This window comes from Aphidius gifuensis, linkage group LG4 (genome assembly GCF_014905175.1).
Source record: "Aphidius gifuensis isolate YNYX2018 linkage group LG4, ASM1490517v1, whole genome shotgun sequence".
NCBI lineage: Eukaryota > Metazoa > Arthropoda > Insecta > Hymenoptera > Braconidae > Aphidius > Aphidius gifuensis.
In genome coordinates, this window is record NC_057791.1 from 10,221,062 (window position 1) to 10,240,792 (window position 19,731).

General features: G+C 31.9%; 1 protein-coding gene across 3 annotated transcripts in view; it reads left to right on the forward strand.

The window, feature by feature from the left end:
• The first annotated feature begins 7,385 nt into the window (after positions 1–7,385).
• Positions 7,386–19,731, forward strand: part of LOC122855020 (lysine-specific histone demethylase 1A) — a 46,960-nt gene continuing 34,614 nt past the window's right edge. Inside the window, exons 1-10 of one of the 3 annotated variants that reach the window (XM_044156113.1) lie at positions 7,386–7,513; positions 7,561–7,740; positions 7,815–8,031; positions 8,115–8,266; positions 8,553–8,831; positions 8,900–9,076; positions 9,236–9,490; positions 9,650–9,787; positions 9,897–9,970; positions 10,040–10,188. In XM_044156113.1, the coding sequence (XP_044012048.1) occupies positions 7,717–7,740; positions 7,815–8,031; positions 8,115–8,266; positions 8,553–8,831; positions 8,900–9,076; positions 9,236–9,490; positions 9,650–9,787; positions 9,897–9,970; positions 10,040–10,188 (1,465 nt within the window). In that variant the 5' untranslated portion in view covers positions 7,386–7,513; positions 7,561–7,716. Of the gene's footprint in view, positions 7,741–7,814; positions 8,032–8,089; positions 8,267–8,552; positions 8,832–8,899; positions 9,077–9,235; positions 9,491–9,649; positions 9,788–9,896; positions 9,971–10,039; positions 10,189–19,731 lie in introns of those variants that run through there. The other 2 variants (XM_044156116.1, XM_044156115.1) reach the window with 2 other exon arrangements.

Below are 19,731 nucleotides of genomic sequence, written 5' to 3' on the forward strand. Positions count from 1 at the left end.
TTATATCAGCAGAGTGGGAAAAGAATATAAAAAATTGTTTATTAATGATTGCATGTCACCTCAAACAGCTGTTAATATTTATTAATAAATATTGTTGAATAATTTTATTTTTCGATTTTGAAAAGAAAGTCAAATGTACAAATTTCGATTTCATTAATACAGTAAAAATAAAAAAATAAATATTTAAAAATGATTTTCTTTAAAAACAAATTTCGATTTCCTTAATACAGTAAAAATAAAAAAATAAATATTTAAAAATGATTTTCTTTTTTTTTTTTTGTGGAAGCAGCGTTATTCATCAATTTTTTATAAAGGGACCATGGTAGAAATATACAGGTATGTCCATGCCTCGGACGAAAATAAAAATCTACTGCGCAGCCCATTAGCGGCCATCTTGTTTGCATGTGCGTAAATCTGTGTGTCCGTCATATTATTATTATTGTACTATTAATTATTTATGTATGGCATGCTTAAAAGTTACATTAATCATAAATAATAACTTTAAAAATATTATTTGATAATTCTACGTATTTATAGATGTTGCAAAACAATTAGAAATTGAACTTTTACTTTTTCACAAAAAAACAATTTGAAAAAATAAAAGAAATTTTTACATATTTAGTTAACAAACTAGAAGTTTGGATAAAAAGAACGATATAAATATTGCACTGGATGCAATACAATGTTTGGTACATACTTGTACGTACATTTGACTCAGAGTTTTTAATGAGCAAATTATAGAAGATAAAAAAAAAAAAAAAAAAAAGAAAAATAAGTTGAAAAAAATATGTAACAAAGCTTAATATGTATTTTGTTTTTTATATAATTAATCCTGGGGTGCATTCCTTTAATAAAAATTTTTTTTTCGTTTTGCAAATTCGCCCTGTAATACCGGCCAAAATTATATAGGAAAAAGCTGTTTCGTGTAGTGGCAGTACTGGCACATGACATTATTTTTTTTGGCTGCCAATTATTAGATGGATAACTGTTCAATGTTTATATCAAACTGAAATAAATAGAAAATTGACTTGTTGTGATTGTTTGTTATTGTCACATAGCTCGTATCACACATTATCGTAAACTGTAAAGCCTGGGATATCACGTAGAGAATTTTATCACTTTTGTCATTGTTTCTGTTTCTAGTTTTTAGTCGGTATTACAGGGCGAAATTGCAAAACTGTAATACCGGCCAAAATTTTATAGGAAAAAGCTGTTTCTTGTAGTGGCAGTACAGGCACATGACATTATTTTTTTTGGCTTCCAATTATTAGATGGATAACTGTTCATTGTTAATATCAAACTGAAATAAATGAAAAATTGACTTGTTGTGATTGTTTGTTATTGTCACATAGCTCGTACCACACATTATCGTAAACTGTAAAGCCTGGAATATTGCATAGAGAAATTTATCACTTTTGTCGTTGTTTCTGTTTTTAGTTTTTAGTCGGTATTACAGGGCGAAATTGCAAAACGAAAAAAAAATTTTTATTAAAGGAATGCACCCCATGTGTTTATGTATTTTTATTATTTTAATCTTTTATTAAGATCATCTTTAATATGTATTTTAATTTATGATTTAAATAAAGTCGCGCCACTTTAGCCAATTTGGCAACCGGTGGTCAGCACTTAGTAGGTGTGTTCGTTCACTATTCACACCGAGCGTATGCACGGAGCGTATGCAAGGAAGCGCTAGAGTTTTGTGGTCATTTGAAGAAACTTTAGTAACTAAAATTTACTAAAACATTCGTTATTTTCAGTCATGAGCTGTGTTCGATGGTTTCTGCTCAGCCGCCCGCTCACTTTTGGCGCTAGCGACGTACGGTTGTTTGAAGAACTACAAAGGCACAATAATAGGTGCCTATCTATATCATCACTGTAAATAAACAATATTTATTGGGGCATTAATACAGTGATGATATAGATAAGCACCTGTATTGAGATTTTGTGCCTTTGTAGTTCTCCAAACAACCGTACGTTGCTAGCGCCATAAGTGAGCCGTAAGTGAGACGGAACTGAGCCGAGACGACCATCGAACACAGCTATTGTGTTTATTTTGTTAATTTAATAATTTTTTCTCAGACGCAAGAACAAATTACCAATTAATAATAATGAAAGAGAGCGAAAGAACTGGAAAAAACGAATAGCAATAAATAAATAGTAAATTTTAGTTACTACAGTTTCTTCAAATGACCGCAAAACGCTAGCGCTTCCTTGCATACGCTCCGTGCATACGCTCGGTGTGAAAAGTGAACGAACACACCTCTTATTGGCTTAAAAAAACGTATGCGCATGGACCTACCTGTATATTTCTACCATGTTCACAGGGCAAATTTTTTACAATTTAGGGCTATTTTTTGCCGCTGATGGCGCTTGTAAACTTTTTTTTATATAGATTTTACATACAGGGTGCCAGTGTTGGGTAGATAAACCTTGGTATCTTACATGTGTAAGATACCATGTAAGATACCGTATCTTACATCATCGGTTTCATACATCGAGGTATCTTACATTGCGTTCCCAGCGCCTTCTACGAATAAAAGTGGAACCTTCGTGCTACAATTTTTTTTTATTCGATAAATACATGTAATTCATTTATTAAATAAATAAAAATTCCAAAAACAAGCAGTAGCTAAGGAAAAAATGTAGCTAAGGAATTAATGTTGCTTAAAAAAGAATTTCTTTGGCAACTGTAATTCCTTAACTCCATCTTTTCCTTAGCTACTATTTTTCCTTGGGATTTTTATTTATTTAAAAAATTAGTTATTTAAAATTAAAGCAACATTAATTCCTTAAAACATAATTTTTTGGCAACATGAATTTCTTAGCTACATCTTTTTCTTAGCTACTGCTTTTCCTTAAACATTTTAATTCATTTAATAAACAAAATTACATGCATTTTATTTTTTAAATAAATAAAAATCCCAAGGAAAAATAGTAGCTAAGGAAAAGATGGAGCTAAGGAATTACAGTTGCCAAAGAAATTCTTTATTAAGCAACATTAATTCCTTAGCTACATCTTTCCCTTAGCTACTGCTTTTTCTTGGACATTTCCATCTTTTAAAAAAAAAATGACATGTATATTATTTATTTAATAAATAGAAAATGTCCGAGGAAAAGCAGTAGCTAAGAAAAGGATGGAGCTGAGAAATTAATGTTACCAAAAAATTATGTTTCAAGAAACATTAATTCCTTAAAACTGGTTTTCCTTGATATTATATATATTTATATAACAAATAAATTACATGTACCAATATATATCGAGCAATAAGAACTAATTTTCGAGTCGACAGTCAATAAGAATGTTCAAAATGGCGTCAGAGGTATCTTACAGTTTCTTACAGTATCTTACAGTTTCTTACAGTATCTTACAGTTTCTTACAGTATCTTACAGTATCTTACTGTAAGTGTATGAAACCTCAAAAATCGACCATTCACCCATCACTGCAGGGTGCATTTGATAAAGAATGGGTGCCTTTAATAAAGAATTTTTTTTCGTTTTGCAATTTCGCCCTGTAATACTGACCAAAATTTTATAGGAAAAAGCTGTTTCGTGTAGTGGCAGTACTGGCACATGACATTATTTTTTTTGGCTTCCAATTATTAGATGGATAACTGTTCAATGTTTATATCAAACTGAAATAAATAGAAAATTGACTTGTTGTGATTGTTTGTTATTGTCACATAGCTCATACCACACATTATCGTAAACTGTAAAGCCTGGAATATTGCATAGAGAAATTTATCACTTTTGTCATTTTTTCTGTTTCTAGTTTTTAGTCAGTATTACAGGGCGAAATTGCAAAACGAAAAAAAATTTTTTATTAAAGGAATGCACCCAAAGCTTCACAAGCGCTGCCAGTGGAGGAAAAAAGCCCCAAATTGTAATGCCCTGGGGTGCGTTCCGTAGAGGACCGCGGTCTACAAAAAATAGGCGTGGTTTATCATGGTGAATTTAATTTCGTTGTAGTGTCAGCACTGCTATGTATTAGAAAACGTAAACAAACATAAGCAAACGTAAACACCGAAAAATATGATTAACGTATTATAAAGAAAAAAATAATTTGGCATCAAAAAAAAAATTGTCAATTAAAATAGTAGGTGTATATTGTTGTTATCTCAATTATTTAGCCTGTAAATTGTATTTCTTTTCAAAGTTAATGCTTCAAAACCTATCATAACTCAAAAATAAGGTTAGGACAGCACTTATATTTTTGTTATCTTTCAAGTTAGTTGTTATCTTAAACTGGCTGATGTTGCTGTTCATTTTCAACAAGAACATTACATCAGTCAATAGATAATGTGTTTGAAGTGGAATTTTTCTTTTCATTTTGTTAACTGTTATTAACAAATTTATTGTTTTAATAATTTTATTCAGTACAAAATTCAGGGGGACGTTCCAAAAATCACTCGGAAACTCGGAAGGTCAAGATTGTGATCATAGAAAATTTTTGATATTTTGTTGTGGTAGACATGATTTTTTGTTCATGTATTTTTATAGGCACAAAACAATAAATTATTATTGTTTAATTATTAATAATAATTATAAAAAATACTTTTCACAACTGTAATAAGTAACAAAAGTAAATGGCATATGCAATATGCCTGTTTTTGTTGCTTACAATATCTACAGTAACCTCTAGTTACTTTTAAGTTTATTTTATCTCTATATTTTTTCATCTACTGCGCCGGTCCGGGTTTCCGAGTGATTTTTGGAACGTCCCCAAGTAAGCACCACATCACAACATTAACAATGCATACATAGAAAGGTGTAAAAAAGAGTATACATGAGACTGGTTGTTTTTTAGGGATTCCTAGGGAGATTTTTAATTTTTATGGATCCACTCTGATTATGGCCAAAAAGGACCGCGGTCCCCCTACGCAAGAAGACTAGAAATACAGGAGGACTTACTCCCTATCTCGCCTGTATATAAAAACCGTATCGCTATATGGTTGCCGTAATTGAGGTGTGAGCGTTGTGCGCGAATGTATTTTTATATGCGCACAATACAAACATACTCTAACAAACATCATGTGTATAATGCTCTATTAGTGTTTGTCAGAGTATGTTTGTATTGTGCGCATTGTAAAAAAAAAGCGATACAAGTCGCGCACGTTACCGTGTTACTACTAGCGCCCCTCAATTATGCGGCGACCGTATAGCGATACGGTTTTTTGAGGCAAGTTCGTCCTCCTGCACCCGTATTCAGAGGATGTTCTCATTGGGGCGTTTTTTTTCCGATGGTGGCGCTTGTGAAGCTTTTCTATGTAAAATCTATATAAAAAGTTCACAAGCGCCGCCATCGGAAAAAAAAAGCCCTAATGAGAACATCCTCTGAATACGGGTGCTGGGTATAAGCTTATACCCACTCTAATACAAAAGCTCTACTGGCGGCGCTTGTAGAGCTTTTGTATGTGATTATGTGAAATCTATATAAAAAAAATTTGACAAGCGCCATCAGTGGCAAAAAGAAGCCCTAAATTGTATAAAATTTGCCCTGAGAATACGGGTGCAGTCCAATTCACCGGGCAAATTTTTTACAATTTAGGGCTTTTTTTTGCCGCTGATGGCGCTCGTAAAAATTTTTTTTATATAGATTTTACATACAAAAGCTTCACAAGCGCTGTGAGTGGTGAAAAAAAGCCCTAAATTGTAATGCCTTGTGAGTTGTGAATTAGACGGCTCCATATACTTGGTTGGCAGGATTATGTCTGGAGAATCGTTTGGGAATGATTTGGGAACGTTTAAATGATTCTCATAATTTAGAATGTTTAATTAATAATTAATAATTAAAGAATGGGCTAAAATTCACTAGATGTATGCGCACAAGCATATTGCGCATGAAGCATGCATTTACACTGCAATCGCAAACGCCTCCTTCAGTCACTAGAAGTTAAGCACCTGGCCTTAAGGAGAGTATCCACAATGCAAGTTTGCTAATTTAAAGATGGCGAATAGCAACACTGAAATATAATAAAACTGCAGTCCAATTCACAGGGCATTACAATTTAGGGCTTTTTTCCTCTACTGGCGGCGCTTGTAGAGCTTTTGTATGTGAAATCTATATAAAAAAAATTTGACAAGCGCCATCAGCGGCCAAAAAAAGCCCTAAATTGTATAAAATTTGCCCTGTGAATTGGACTGCTGGAAGGTGAACTCCTATGCCTAGCCAATGCACGGAGTGTCGCTAGAGATAGCAATATATTGAATGGCTTTCCCTCTCACTCACGCATGCGCACATTAAATCTTGTACAGTCAACGTCAAAACAAACTAGTACTACACGATATAAAAGTTACATTATATTTCAGTACAGTCTTAACCAACTTTAGTTGACGTGACTGTACCGACAAGGACAAAAGCCCATCCATTGAATCTCTCTCTCGGCGACGCTAAGTTCGGCTTCCAGCAGCTTCCAGCAGTCCAATTCACAGGGCAAATTTTTTACAATTTAGGGCTTTTTTTGCCGGTGATGGCGCTTGTAAAATTTTTTTTATATAGATTTCACATACAAAAGCTCTACAAGCGCCGCCAGTGGAGGAAAAAAGCCCTAAATTGTAATGCCCTGTGAATTGGACTGCAGTCCAATTCACAGGGCAAATTTTATACAATTTAGGGCTTTTTTTTGCCGGTGATGGCGCTTGTACAATTTTTTTTATATAGATTTCAGATACAAAAGCTCTACAAGCGCCGCGAGTGGAGGAAAAAAGCCCTAAATTGTAATGCCCTGTGAATTGGACTGCTGCAGTTTTACTATATTTCAGTGAATAGCAATGATTGCAGTGTAAATGCATGCTTCATGCGCAATATGCTTGTGCGCATACATCTAGTGAATTTTAGCCCATTCTTTAATTATTAATTATTAATTAAACTAAGCATTCCTAAATTATGAGAATCATTTCCCAAACGTTCCCAAATCATTCCCAAACGATTCTATATCTCAGTTTTTTATTTTTCATAATCCTGCCAACCAAGTATATGGAGCCGAATTAGACTGCTGGGGTGCTATTCTTGGTCCCGTATTGCGGCAGTCCAATTCACAGGGCATTACAATTTAGGGCTTTTTTCCTCTACTGACGGCGCTTGTAGAGCTTTTGTATGTGAAATCTATATAAAAAAAATTTGACAAGCGCCATCACCGGCAAAAAAAAGCCCTAAATTGTAAAAAATTTGCCCTGTGAATTGGACTGCGGGAGTTATTGCGGGTCCCGCAATAACGATTCGCCGACAAGAAATGTTTGTCGCAATAGAAAAATATGAAGGCGCTTGTTGTTGCTTTCATGTAAATTCTACTTTATTTTTGCATTTGCATACGACTATGGCAGCTTTACATGAAAGCAACAACAAGCGCCTTCATATTTTTCTATTGCGACAAACATTTCTTGTCGGCGAATCGTTATTGCGGGACCCGCAATAACTCCCGCAATACGGGACCAAGAATAGCACCCCTGAATACGGGTGCAGTATTTCTAGTCTTCTTGCCCCTACGGAACGCACCCCTGTGAATTGGACTGCAGGTATTATACCACTTTCATACCGCGGTATTATACCAACCTAACAACAGACCTTGGTGGCTTGCAGTGGCTTGGTATTTTGGTAATTCAAGTTTCAACCCATTCAACCTGCAACGCAGTCGATTAAAAAGTGATTAAAACTCACAGAAAATTGATGAATAATTAACGAGTTTAATTTTCAAATAACAAATACAAAATATATCAACATGAGCCGTCGTAAGCGTGCAAAGGTTTGTCTTATAAACATTTTTTTTTATTTGTCTCTACGGTTCTCGTATAAACATTTCGTATTTGACTTTTTCAGGTTGAGTATCGAGAAATGGATGATAAATTTAATCAGTTAGAAGATGAAAATGCATCAGATGCTTCAGAAAAATCTAAAACGAGTTTAGCAACGCCCGAAAAAAAAAATGTTACAGAACCCTCAAAAGGCACTGATATTCCAACATTCACGTCACAATCGGTATCCAAAGGTGAAACAAAAGAAGATGTTCAAGACAGTGACCACGAAGATCCCCATGGTAAGATATTGAATCTTCCTTCGAAATTATATAGAAAAAAATATTTTTGATATTCCAGTAATAATTTAACTTGATTATTCAAGTGAAAGAATTGTTGAATGGACTAGAAGGTGCAGCCTTTCAAAGTCGCTTGCCATTCGACAAGTTAACATCGACAGAAGCTGCTTGTTTTATGGATGTTTCATCTGGTCCTCCACAAACACAAAAAGTTTTTCTTCACATAAGAAATCGTCTGGTAATTATATTATTTAACAACTCAATGCATACTAATGAAAATAAAATTATGGTTCCTCAATGATCAAGGCTGTTTGCACCCTTTTCGTGATTTATGAGTGACTTGAAAGTAGTTTTTACGAGATTCAAGCGGTTCGGCATGATAACACTGACTTTAAGTTGTATTGAATACATCCAACACTGTTAAAATTGTCTATAAACACCTTAAAGTCACGTTAAAATCACGATAAAGGTGCAAATAGCTCAATTCTGTGACAAATGACAATTACAAGAGCTTAATTCAACAGCTTCAATTGTGGCTTGAAAATCCCAAGCAACAATTGATCATTGAAAATGCTTTACCAGCAATTGAAACTCCATATAATAGTGATCCAGTCCTTACTCGAAGAATCCATGCATATTTAGAGCGTTATGGATTCATAAATTTTGGTGTTTTCAAAAGATTAAAGCCTATTCCATCGAAAAAAGTAGGAAAAGTAATCGTTATTGGTGCTGGGATTGCTGGACTGGCTGCTGCACAGCAGCTGCAACAATTTGGATTAGAAGTTGTAGTCTTAGAAGCTCGGGTAAAATTTTCTTGATCAATGCTTTTGTTACTCAAATGTTACTAATAATAATAAGAACTTACCTATAGGATCGAGTTGGTGGAAGAATAGCGACTTTTCGGAAGTCATCTTACATTGCTGACTTGGGAGCTATGGTTGTCACTGGCTTAGGTGGTAATCCAGTCACTACGTTGAGTAAACAGATAAATATGGAATTGCACAAAATACGACAGAAATGTCCATTATACGAAAGTGATGGTCAGACGGTATGTATGTTAACTTAATAATTATTATTACAGGTAGATTGCAGTAAGTGCCACAATAGTGTCAAACTTGAAAAAAAAAAAAAAAAAATAGATTGTTTCTAAACAAATTCATTACTTAAGTTAATGTTTCAATGTTTTATTTGTGTGATTGGTATTTAGGTCCCCAAAGACAAAGATGAAATGGTAGAAAGAGAATTCAACAGATTACTTGAAGCTACATCGTATCTGTCTCATCAGCTTGACTTTAATTTCGTTGCTGAATCTGGTATGAAAAGTAATACAGAACCTGTTTCGTTGGGACAAGCATTAGAATGGGTCATCAAACTCCAAGAACAGGGGGTGAAGCAGCGACAAGTAGCTCATTTACGATCAGTTGTATCTCTTCAAGTCAGACTTATTAACAATCATCATCGAGTAATTAAATTATTCTTTTGATTCTTTTTTTTTATCTATCACTTATTAATTTATTATTAATTTTTTTGGTTAATTATTAATGATTACTAACAGCTAATATTAATCAGTTTCAATCGCGACACAAATATTTAATATGTTTTTTTTTGCCAAATTTTGAAGATGATTGCTATAAAGGAACGACTAAACGAGCGTACAAAACAATACCAAGAAATGGCTGAAAGTAAATTACAAGCACGTGATATTACGCAAGAATTTGTCCTGCGTTCAAAATCAAGAGATTTACATAGTATCTGTAAGGTACGTAAAAAATGTAACAGTTTTGTTGTGAAAAAATGTTGCTGTTAATGACTTAATATAATAAGAATAGTTTATTTATTTCATTTTTCATAAATAATAAATATTTTAGGAATGGGATCAATTAGCTGAGCAGCAGAAAGAAATTGAATCAAAACTTCAAGAATTGGAAGCATCTCCTCCTAGGTAAAATTATTAAAAGGACATTAGTTCAACACTACAATTGATAGTTTTATTTTTTTTTTAAATATTTAGTGATGTGTATTTGTCATCTAAAGATCGCCAAATACTAGATTGGCACTTTGCAAATTTAGAATTTGCAAACGCAACATCTCTATCGAATTTGAGCTTAAAACATTGGGATCAGGACGATGATTTCGAATTTACTGGAAGTCATCTAACTGGTGAGTTATTAAAATTTTATTAAATTTATTAAAAATTAAATTGAGTCTTTGATCCAAACCCCTATATTAGCGGAAAAAAACTAAATTTCTCCCAGATATCACTGGAAAATTGAGTTCTTTATGGTATTAAATAGGCTTTAAGCCTTTCCTCATTGCGCTATTCCGGTCAATTCTCTACAGTATTTAGGCCAAATCGTTTCAAAAATTTAAGTCAGTAAAAAAAAATAATGAATGACCCATATTTGTGGTTGATTCTGGATAATTGAATTTCTACGCGATTCTTTTTTTTAGGTTCATTTTTTTAATGAAATGGTTATCAACACTGAATTTTTTTTCAATTTTTTCTCCTTCGGACTTTTTGAGATAATAAGTGTCAAAGTTGACAACTTTTATACACATGGATAGGTGACATTGAATTACTTCATTCTTTTCACATTGTTAACTAACAATCCTGTAATTTTCGAGACTTTCTATTGACAATTATTTTATTTATTAATTGTTCGAATTTAAAAAGAATATTAACGTTATTTATTTAATATGTAAAAACTTATTAATAGAAAATATTTGAATTTATAGGATTGTTACTTTACAATATGAAAAAGATCAATGTAATTTTTTGGTCGTGGTGCAGTCGTCTTGAATAAATATTTAAAGGATTACCTCGGCCAGTCACTAATAATGAGAATGCTTTGAAATTTTCACAGTAGATTCTTGAAATACTGATACATTCTATGTAATTTTTTGGTAATTGTTTAGAAGCTCGTTATTTTTTTATTAATTTTCAAAGTTGACAACTTTTAACATGGGCTCTTATGGAGAATACGATTTTTGTCAAAAAAAAAGTCCATTAAAATACCGATATCTTTAATCGAAGTAATGACATCGTTAAAAAAAAACTATTGGGTTATGAAGTGAGACAAAACAAAACGTATGGAAAAAAAATTAAAGAGGTTTAGAGCTTAGTTTTTTTATAATTAATAATTAAAGTATGAAAAAATTCATCTAATCGAGCAGTATATATGACGTCTACTATATTACAATGTACGTTTGGCAACACCGAATAGTGGGCGGACCACACAAGTCCTAAAAATTTTCAGTGGAGTAAAGATTGAGTTAAAAAAATATTTTGTCTTTCTGCTGAAAATGAGAATAAATATTTATTAAACCGTATAAAATTATAGAATTAAAATTGTATGGTTACAATATTTATTTGTCATCAATGATATATAGATTAGTTTAAAAATGGTTGCCATAAGGCGGGTGAGTAAATATTTTCGAATGATTTTTAATTACAAAGTCTTATTTGTTGATAAAATTTTATTTAAAATTAAAAAATAATAGAATATGAACTGGCAAAATTGATTTTTATGTCGATAAATTTATAAATAGTAAATATATAAGCTTGAATACATTTTATTTCAAAAAACTTTGTTTAAATAAACGAAAATGCAAAAGTGTGAAAAGTATCGAATTTATTTTGTCGGGTATGCATATATGATGGTTCTTTTTGTTATCGGAAAAAATCGATATTACCGACTGCTAAAATCCGTTCTCTGTCAAACAATCATATGGCATCCCCACTCTGAGGCTTATTATATGTATTCATGAAAATTAATCAAAATAATAGTTACAAATGTTTGAGGAATTAATTTAGATTTTAGCACAATCTATTTCGCTATATTAATTGCTTAGCCATTTGCTAAAATGAATTATAATCGTATAAAAGCTTTAGAATTAGAAATTTAAAATCTAATAGTAATAAATCCCACATTGATCCACACATACTGCCACAGCAGCTATATCATACACTATAGTTATAACACAACCGCACTCTCATTACAACCAACAGTTTTTTTTGTTTTTGCGGTGTTTCACGATTTACACATTTTTTTTAACTATTGAATTAATGTTTAAAAGAATAAAAAGTTGATTAATTATATTTCAGGGATTAATAATATTAGATTATTATACAATAATTATTTCAAAAAACTATTGTTTTATCGAAAAAAAAAAAATAAAAAATTCATCTTTTTGAGGTTGGCAATGGCTCTCGGACCAATGTATTAAACATAGGCTTTATCCCCTCTCCTATACTCCAAAATTTGGCCGAGGTAATCCCTTAAACACATTTTTTTCCTCGCTCGAACGCACTACGGGTAGCTCGTTATCCTTATATTATCCCCACTCACGGCGATAGTAGAGAGGAAAGTACAGTTCGTGCCATTCACGACTGTCCTGTGTGTGCTAATTCTGGGGTACATTCCAAAACCTCCGTTTGGTTCGGTATATCAAGATGGCAGTGATTCAAACTGAATATGGAAAAATTTCAAAAATCCCTATATGTTTCCCTATATCAGTATCAGTTGATGTTTTTAAGGAGGTTATGCACAAATTCATTGCGGGTGTTGCGGGGCGCTTCTGACGTCACAGACAAAACTGAAATCTGGCTACACTGTAAAGAAATAAAGTGAAAAGCGCCTGCGCCCCGTATACAATATATGGGATTGCGGGTATGTGTGTGTGTGTTTGAACATGCCATACGTTGCCACATCCAATTTTTGTAAAGTTTATAATTAATTTCTCATTAATTGACCGATCAACATATGAAAATTTTTCGCGCAATTAATAAAACTCGGTTTCTAGTATATGTGTGATTTTTTTCAAGATTTTTTCATCATTTTTTTTATCCGAAAAAAATGGTTGAAATCTCCATAAGAGCCAATGTTAAATATTATTTTCAATAATTAATTACAAAAAATTTAACCGATCAACATAAGAAAATAATTATACCGTTGTATTTAGAATAAAAAGATCTACTTGTGTACAAAATTTCAGAACATTCTCATTATATTTAAAAAAAAAAGAGTAATTTCTGCATAACCTCCTTAAATAGACAAAGGAGAAATAAACTATCGGTCATATATTTTTTGTGGTATCATCAATAAAGCTGTGTCTCCACGTTATAGAAATCTCATGCAAGTTATTGCAACAAGATCGTGCACGGAAAAATGGAACATGTTCAGCGGTGTCTCCTCGCTATAGAAATCTCATGAAAGTTCTTGCAGCAAGGGGTGCGTGCATTCCTTTAATAAATAATTTTTTTTCGCTCTGTAATTTCGCCCTGTAATACCGACTAAAAACTAGAAACAAAAACAACGACAAAAGTGATAGAATCCTCTATGTAATTCTCCAGACTTTGAACATTTACGATAATATCCTGTGCAACCTATGTGACAATAACAAGCAATTACAACGAGTAAATTCTCTTTTTATTTCAGTTTGACATGAATATTGAACAGTCATTGAGATAATTTTTCCAATAATTGAAAGCCAAAAAAAATAATGTCATGTGCTAGTACTGCCACTACAAAAAACAGCTTTTTCCTATGAAATTTTGGTTGGTATTACAGGGCGAAATTGCAGAGCAAAAAAAAAATTTTTATTAAAGGAATGCACCCAAGATCTTGCACGAAAATAGTATTTTGTGTAACAGGGGCAAAAAATTGAGAATTGTGGATGAGTGGGTGCGCGCGCAATTTTTATGCCCGAGTTACACACACTATTTTTTGCCATGAATGTTTCGAAACCGAGATTTTGATACATGTGACTTTAATAATCAATTAAATTAATAATAATAATTAATTGAATCAATAATAATAATCAATTTAATAAACAATAATAATCAATTAAATCAATAATAATAATCATATAAATCAAAAATAAAAATCAATTTAATAAATAATAATAATCAATCCAATAAATAATAATGATAATCAATTTAATTAATAATACTAATCAGTTCAATAAATAATAATAATTAATTTAGTTCATAATAATATTCAATTGAATTGATCATAATAATCAATTTAATTAATACATAATAATAATAATTAATTTAGTTTACAACAATATTTAATTGAATTAATAATTATAATCAATTAATAATAACAATTAATTAAATTAAAATTTAATAATGACATTAATCAGTTGAATTCATTATAATGTGGTCTATTGACTTAGGACCAACGAACATACGTCACACAAACACATACACGACAATAAAATATCAAGCCAACGTGACTCTTGAATAATGTTATTTCCCCGGTGCTAATCCACCGCCGGGAGTGCACAAAATTTTCGAAGTGTGTAGAAAAATTTTCTACACAGTTCTCTACCACGCCGAGAGTGTATAGAATTTTCGCAGTGTCTAAAACTACGCCGACAGGAGAAGTTCCGGAATATGCCGTTTTCGAGGCTGAACGCATGCATCGAAAATCGAGGTTTCGATACATGAATGGCAAAAAATGAAATAAAACATGTCCCATTGGCTGCGATCAGTGATGGGTAATTCGACGATTTTCGGGGTATCATACAATCATACGTATAATACGTATGTAGTATGATACGTATCATACTACATAAAGTGTATGATAGTTGAAAGTGCCCTCTTTTTTTATAAAATGAACTAAATGATTTATTAAACTCATATATTTAAGTGATTTGGACGATTTTTTAAAACGAAGAGTGAGACAACATTTTTTCTCTGTTTTTTGTCTTTTTCGCACTCATAGAAATATTGTGTTTCTAAAAGTCATCCGCAAGAAGTCTCTAGTGATTTTTCAATAATTCCTCATAAAAATCCATTTTTTCATACTTTAATTATTAATTGTAAAAAAAACTATGCTCCAAACCTCTAATTTTTTTTCTATACGTTTTCTTTTGCCTCATTTTATAACCCGATAGTTTTTTTTTCATGATGGCATATTGTCGATTGGAGATATTGGTATTTTAATGGATTTTTTTTTTACAAAAATCGCATTCTCCATAAGAGCCAATGCTAAAAGTTGTCAACTTTAGAAATTAATAATAAAAAAACGAGCTTCCAAACAATTACCAAAAAATCACATAAAATGTATTAGTATTTCAAAAATCTACTGTATAAATTTCATTTCTTTCTCATATTCCGAAAAAAATCGTCCAAATCCCTTAATACTACTATATTGCGCATCGTCTATGCTTTCCCATAAGTGGGCTGTGCGGATTCATTACGGTGCAGACAATCTCTCTGTCGCAGTCATACTGCTCGACAAAAATCTTTTGCGCATGTCCGAATTATTATTCGAGTAGGGGGACATTCCAAAAATCACTCGGAAACCCGGAAGCGGCGCAGTAGACTAAAAAATATAGTGATAAAATAAATTTAAAAGTAACTAGAGGTTACTGTAGATATTGTAAACAACAAAAACAGCCATATTGCATATGCCATTTACTTATTAAGGCTTGTGGCCACTAGCATAGTTTTTCGACCAAGTTCTATGTCATAGCGCTATGGAAGGAAAAGTTCACATATGACGGCTATAGGGCGGCGTTTTAGTCGTTTCTTGAAATTGTTTCAGCTGTACCAACTTGCTTACAAACACATAAAAGATAAATAAAAATATAACCTTTTTTATTTGTTGCCAATTTGATATTTTGACAGTCAATCATTACTTATATGTACTATACATGTGTGAATATAAACAAAGAAATTTATGAACAATGCTAACCATTGTTCTTGTATTTTTTTGATGTTGGCTATATCAAAAAAAACTAGTGTGAAGTTAGCGGTTCTATGCTGAAAATGCTGCGTGCAGCATTTTTTCAACATAGTCCTCGGTGGCCATTTTCTAGTAAATTTCTAGTTAAATATAGTGACACAAGTGCTATGGCATAGAACTTGGTCGAAAAACTATGCTAGTGGCCACATGCCTTTACAGTTATGAAAAGTATTTTTATAATTATTATTAATAATTAAACGATAATAATTTATTGTTTTGTGCCTATAAAAAATACATGAACAAAAAATCATGTCTACCACAACAAAATATACAAAATTTTCTATGATCAAAATCTTGAACTTCCGGGTTCCCGAGTGATTTTTGGAACGTCCCCATGGAGCTTGGAAACATTCGGCAACTCACACAAATTCATTGTGTATACGTGTGAACCGAACGGATTATTCGGGCATGCGCAAAAAATTTTTGTTGAGGCGTATGGGTATGACGGGTATGACTGCGACAGAGAGACTGTCTGCACTCTGCACCGTAATGAATCCGCACAAAATCATACCCTATGTGCAATATAGTAGTATTAAATATATGATTAAACTCTCACTCACACCACTGTACACAGCTGTCAAACTGTTTTTTTTTATTACACGATAAATAATAAATAAATTCATCAACGTGTATAAAAAATTTTACTAGAATTAAAACGTTATACGAGAAAATAATTTAACAGTTAATATTATGACTTCTTTACCGAGGCCAAATTTAAAAGTAAAAAAAATCCAGCCTAAAAATTGTACCATAAATAAACACCATTTGCACCATAGCAAAATATATTTTTTTTGCTTTGTATTCATAAAATTTTACTTTGTTGTTGTGGACAAAATTAAAATGATCCTCTGAAAATTTACGATGCGTCATAGTAAAAATTTGATTCTCTCATGAATCCTATAGATGTCACTGATAAATACAAAGCAACATGGTTAAAATTACAATCGGCCATAGCAAAAACTAATGACGGACTCGGAAATGTCAAGTGCCCTCACTTTTTAGCCGACTGCTCAGGCGTGGCTTTGCTTAATTTCAAATTGTTAAGGTGTTACCCGCGCATATCTAGAGACCTCTTGCGGATGGCATTTAGAAACATAATATTTCTATGAGTGCGAACGAGATAAAAAAAAGGAGAAAATCTCGTTTCTCACTTCCACTTAAGTATTTAGACGAAGACAAAAATTTATTTTTATTTGTTGTAAAATAAAAAGGTCTCAAAGCCCTATTAATTTTTATATCAAAAGTTTCCTTATTATTTCTTCTATCTATACTTAGTTTTTGATAAAGCTAGCCGTATTTTTCATGAAATGGCTAACCAGGTTTCTAAAAACTCAACCGGACTCTCCATAAGAACCTATGTATAACCTCCAAAAAAGTAGCCTACTTTATTAATTAATTACTAAGTAATTAGCTACAAGAAAATTGTCATAAAATTTGAGCGTGTGTATTACTATTTCATTAAGCTACTTAAAAAATTCCAAGGCTCTATCCGTATTTTTGCTATATTTTGATTTGTGCTGGATATTCCTTAATGTAAAACAAACAAAAATTTGTTGTCGTAATTGTTGTTAGAGCGCAGCGGATAACGCGTATACGGAAAGAAAAAAATAGTAGGTTTACTAAAAAAAATACTGGATTTTACTATGTTTTATAGCACCGGTGAATGTTTTGGGAAATTTACCAACATTTATCATGTACCCTGGTAGAAATAATCTCTCCGGATTTTCTCTGGACTTACTCTGGATTTATCCGGATTTTCTACGTTATTGAGACTTCCGGAGATATTTACGGAGTAATCTCCAGACTATTTTCATAATAGTTCTGGATTTTTTCCGGAATTTTCGCTTAAAAAAACAAACAAAAAAAAATGGAAAAATCAATAAAAAAACTAGAAATAAGAGTTTACATACGAAAAATAAAAAAGGAATTTTTTCTGAAAAAATCCGAAGAGAATCCAATAAAATCCGGAGAAAACTCTGGAATAACATTTCCGGAAGTCCCAATTGCGTAGAAAATACAGAGGAACCCGGAGGAAATCCGGAAAGATTATTTCTATCAGGGTAAACAGTGAGTTTTACTATGTTTGAGAATTTTAATCAGACGTAGTAAATTTTATAATACTCAATCGTAAAAATGCCCATGTTTAAAATAAAAAGTACTATGTTGTATAGTTGAAAATATATTTGATCAAATCTTGATCGAAAAATTAAAAAAAAAATTGTTATTTTTTTTTTCTGTTGTATTATTACGCAGAAGCTTTTTTTTTTTTTTCTAACACACGCTGACCGGGGATCGAACTGACGATGTATATAGATTGACGTGGTACCGGGTACGCTTTAGACCACTCAGCTACAGAGAGAAACTGGAATCAAAGTAAAATTGACTCTTTTCTTTTGTATTTCATCTTTCCGTATACTTTACCATGTGGACATAGTAAAATTCACTTAAAATTTTTTAATTGTTATAAAACACAATATAGCAATTAAGGTTGTTTTTAAATGAAATTCCCGTAATTTAATTTTTGATTTTTTTTTTTTAATGTTTAAATGAAATAATTATCTATTTGGTCGAATTTTTTCGTAATTTTCCTCTGCGTCAAAATCCAGATAATTAGTGTCAAAGTTGACAACTTTAACACGCAAGCATAGGAAGTATAGGTACGTTTGCGCTTGTACTTTTAAAACTCTTAATTTCAATTTAGATTTTTTTCTACAGATTTGTACACTTTACAAATACGAAATTAATGAAAAAAAAATTATCCATTTCCTCAGTGGCGTTTAAAAGATATTGGCTAATTACTTTTTGAATTTACGAGTTTCAGCCGGCTGAATTACATTGAAAATTTGGGGTACGTTCCAATACCGTCGTTCGGTTTTATTCTTTTAGCTCTATCCTTCTCTCTATTTCTTCTGGCTCAATCTTCTATCTCTTTTTCTATCCTCCTCTTACAAGAAATGTACGGTTTTGGAACTTCTCCCTGAATGTTTATTGCTAGAGTAGTATTAGTGTCTGTAAATATAAGCCGGCAACACTCACACTACTTATGACGCATCAGTAAAGTAAAAAGATTTTAGGCATGAGGGGGCGCTATAATTTTTTTATTTAACATGCGTTTGTAAGTACCCTTGTGAACCCAAAACGTCGCCCGGTCATGCGATTTAAAAACAACCTTAAATCGTGAATCGTATTTTTTAAAATTGATGAGTAGTACAATTAGCATTCTTAGAACTTGCGTACTGAGTAATTATATCAACGAGGGTCTATTGTCAATTCTACTATGTTAACATAATGAACATTAATTTACACATAGTACTTTTGACTATTTCTACAGTAAAAAAAAATCTTGCTTCATAGTTAAATTGGATATGATTATTTTTTTTATGTGCCTCTATATTAAAATATATCGTGTAAATAATAAAAAATACAAACAAAAATATTATACGATACTATAGAAACATAGTAAAACGTAATAATTTTTTCTCTCAGTGTAAGGTTTCCATTCGGAAGATATGGGGTTCAAGTCCTGGTTAGGGTCAGTTTTTTATGGAAAAAAAAAAAAAAAACATAAATAATAAATATTAACATCACAAAAAAAAATTTTTTATAATATTTAATTAACAGAATAAATTTTGCATTTGACCATAATAAAAATTACTATGGTACACAAAAAAAAAATGTCACGCCCACACGACATTTTGCTATGGCCCATATGAAAATATTATAAAACGAATAGATGGCGCCATCTCTGCTATGGACCATTGTAAAATTTGCTATGTTTTTTTCGTACACGGAGAAAAAAAAACGACAAATATTGTTGAGAAAACAGGACAAAAATTGTCGTGCCGCACAACAAAGTAGAGGCGAAGTTGAAACTCTATAATATTTGTTCTGCCGGTAGTACAGTTTTTGTTCATCTGGCAGAGTAATAATTGCCGTGCTGTTTAAC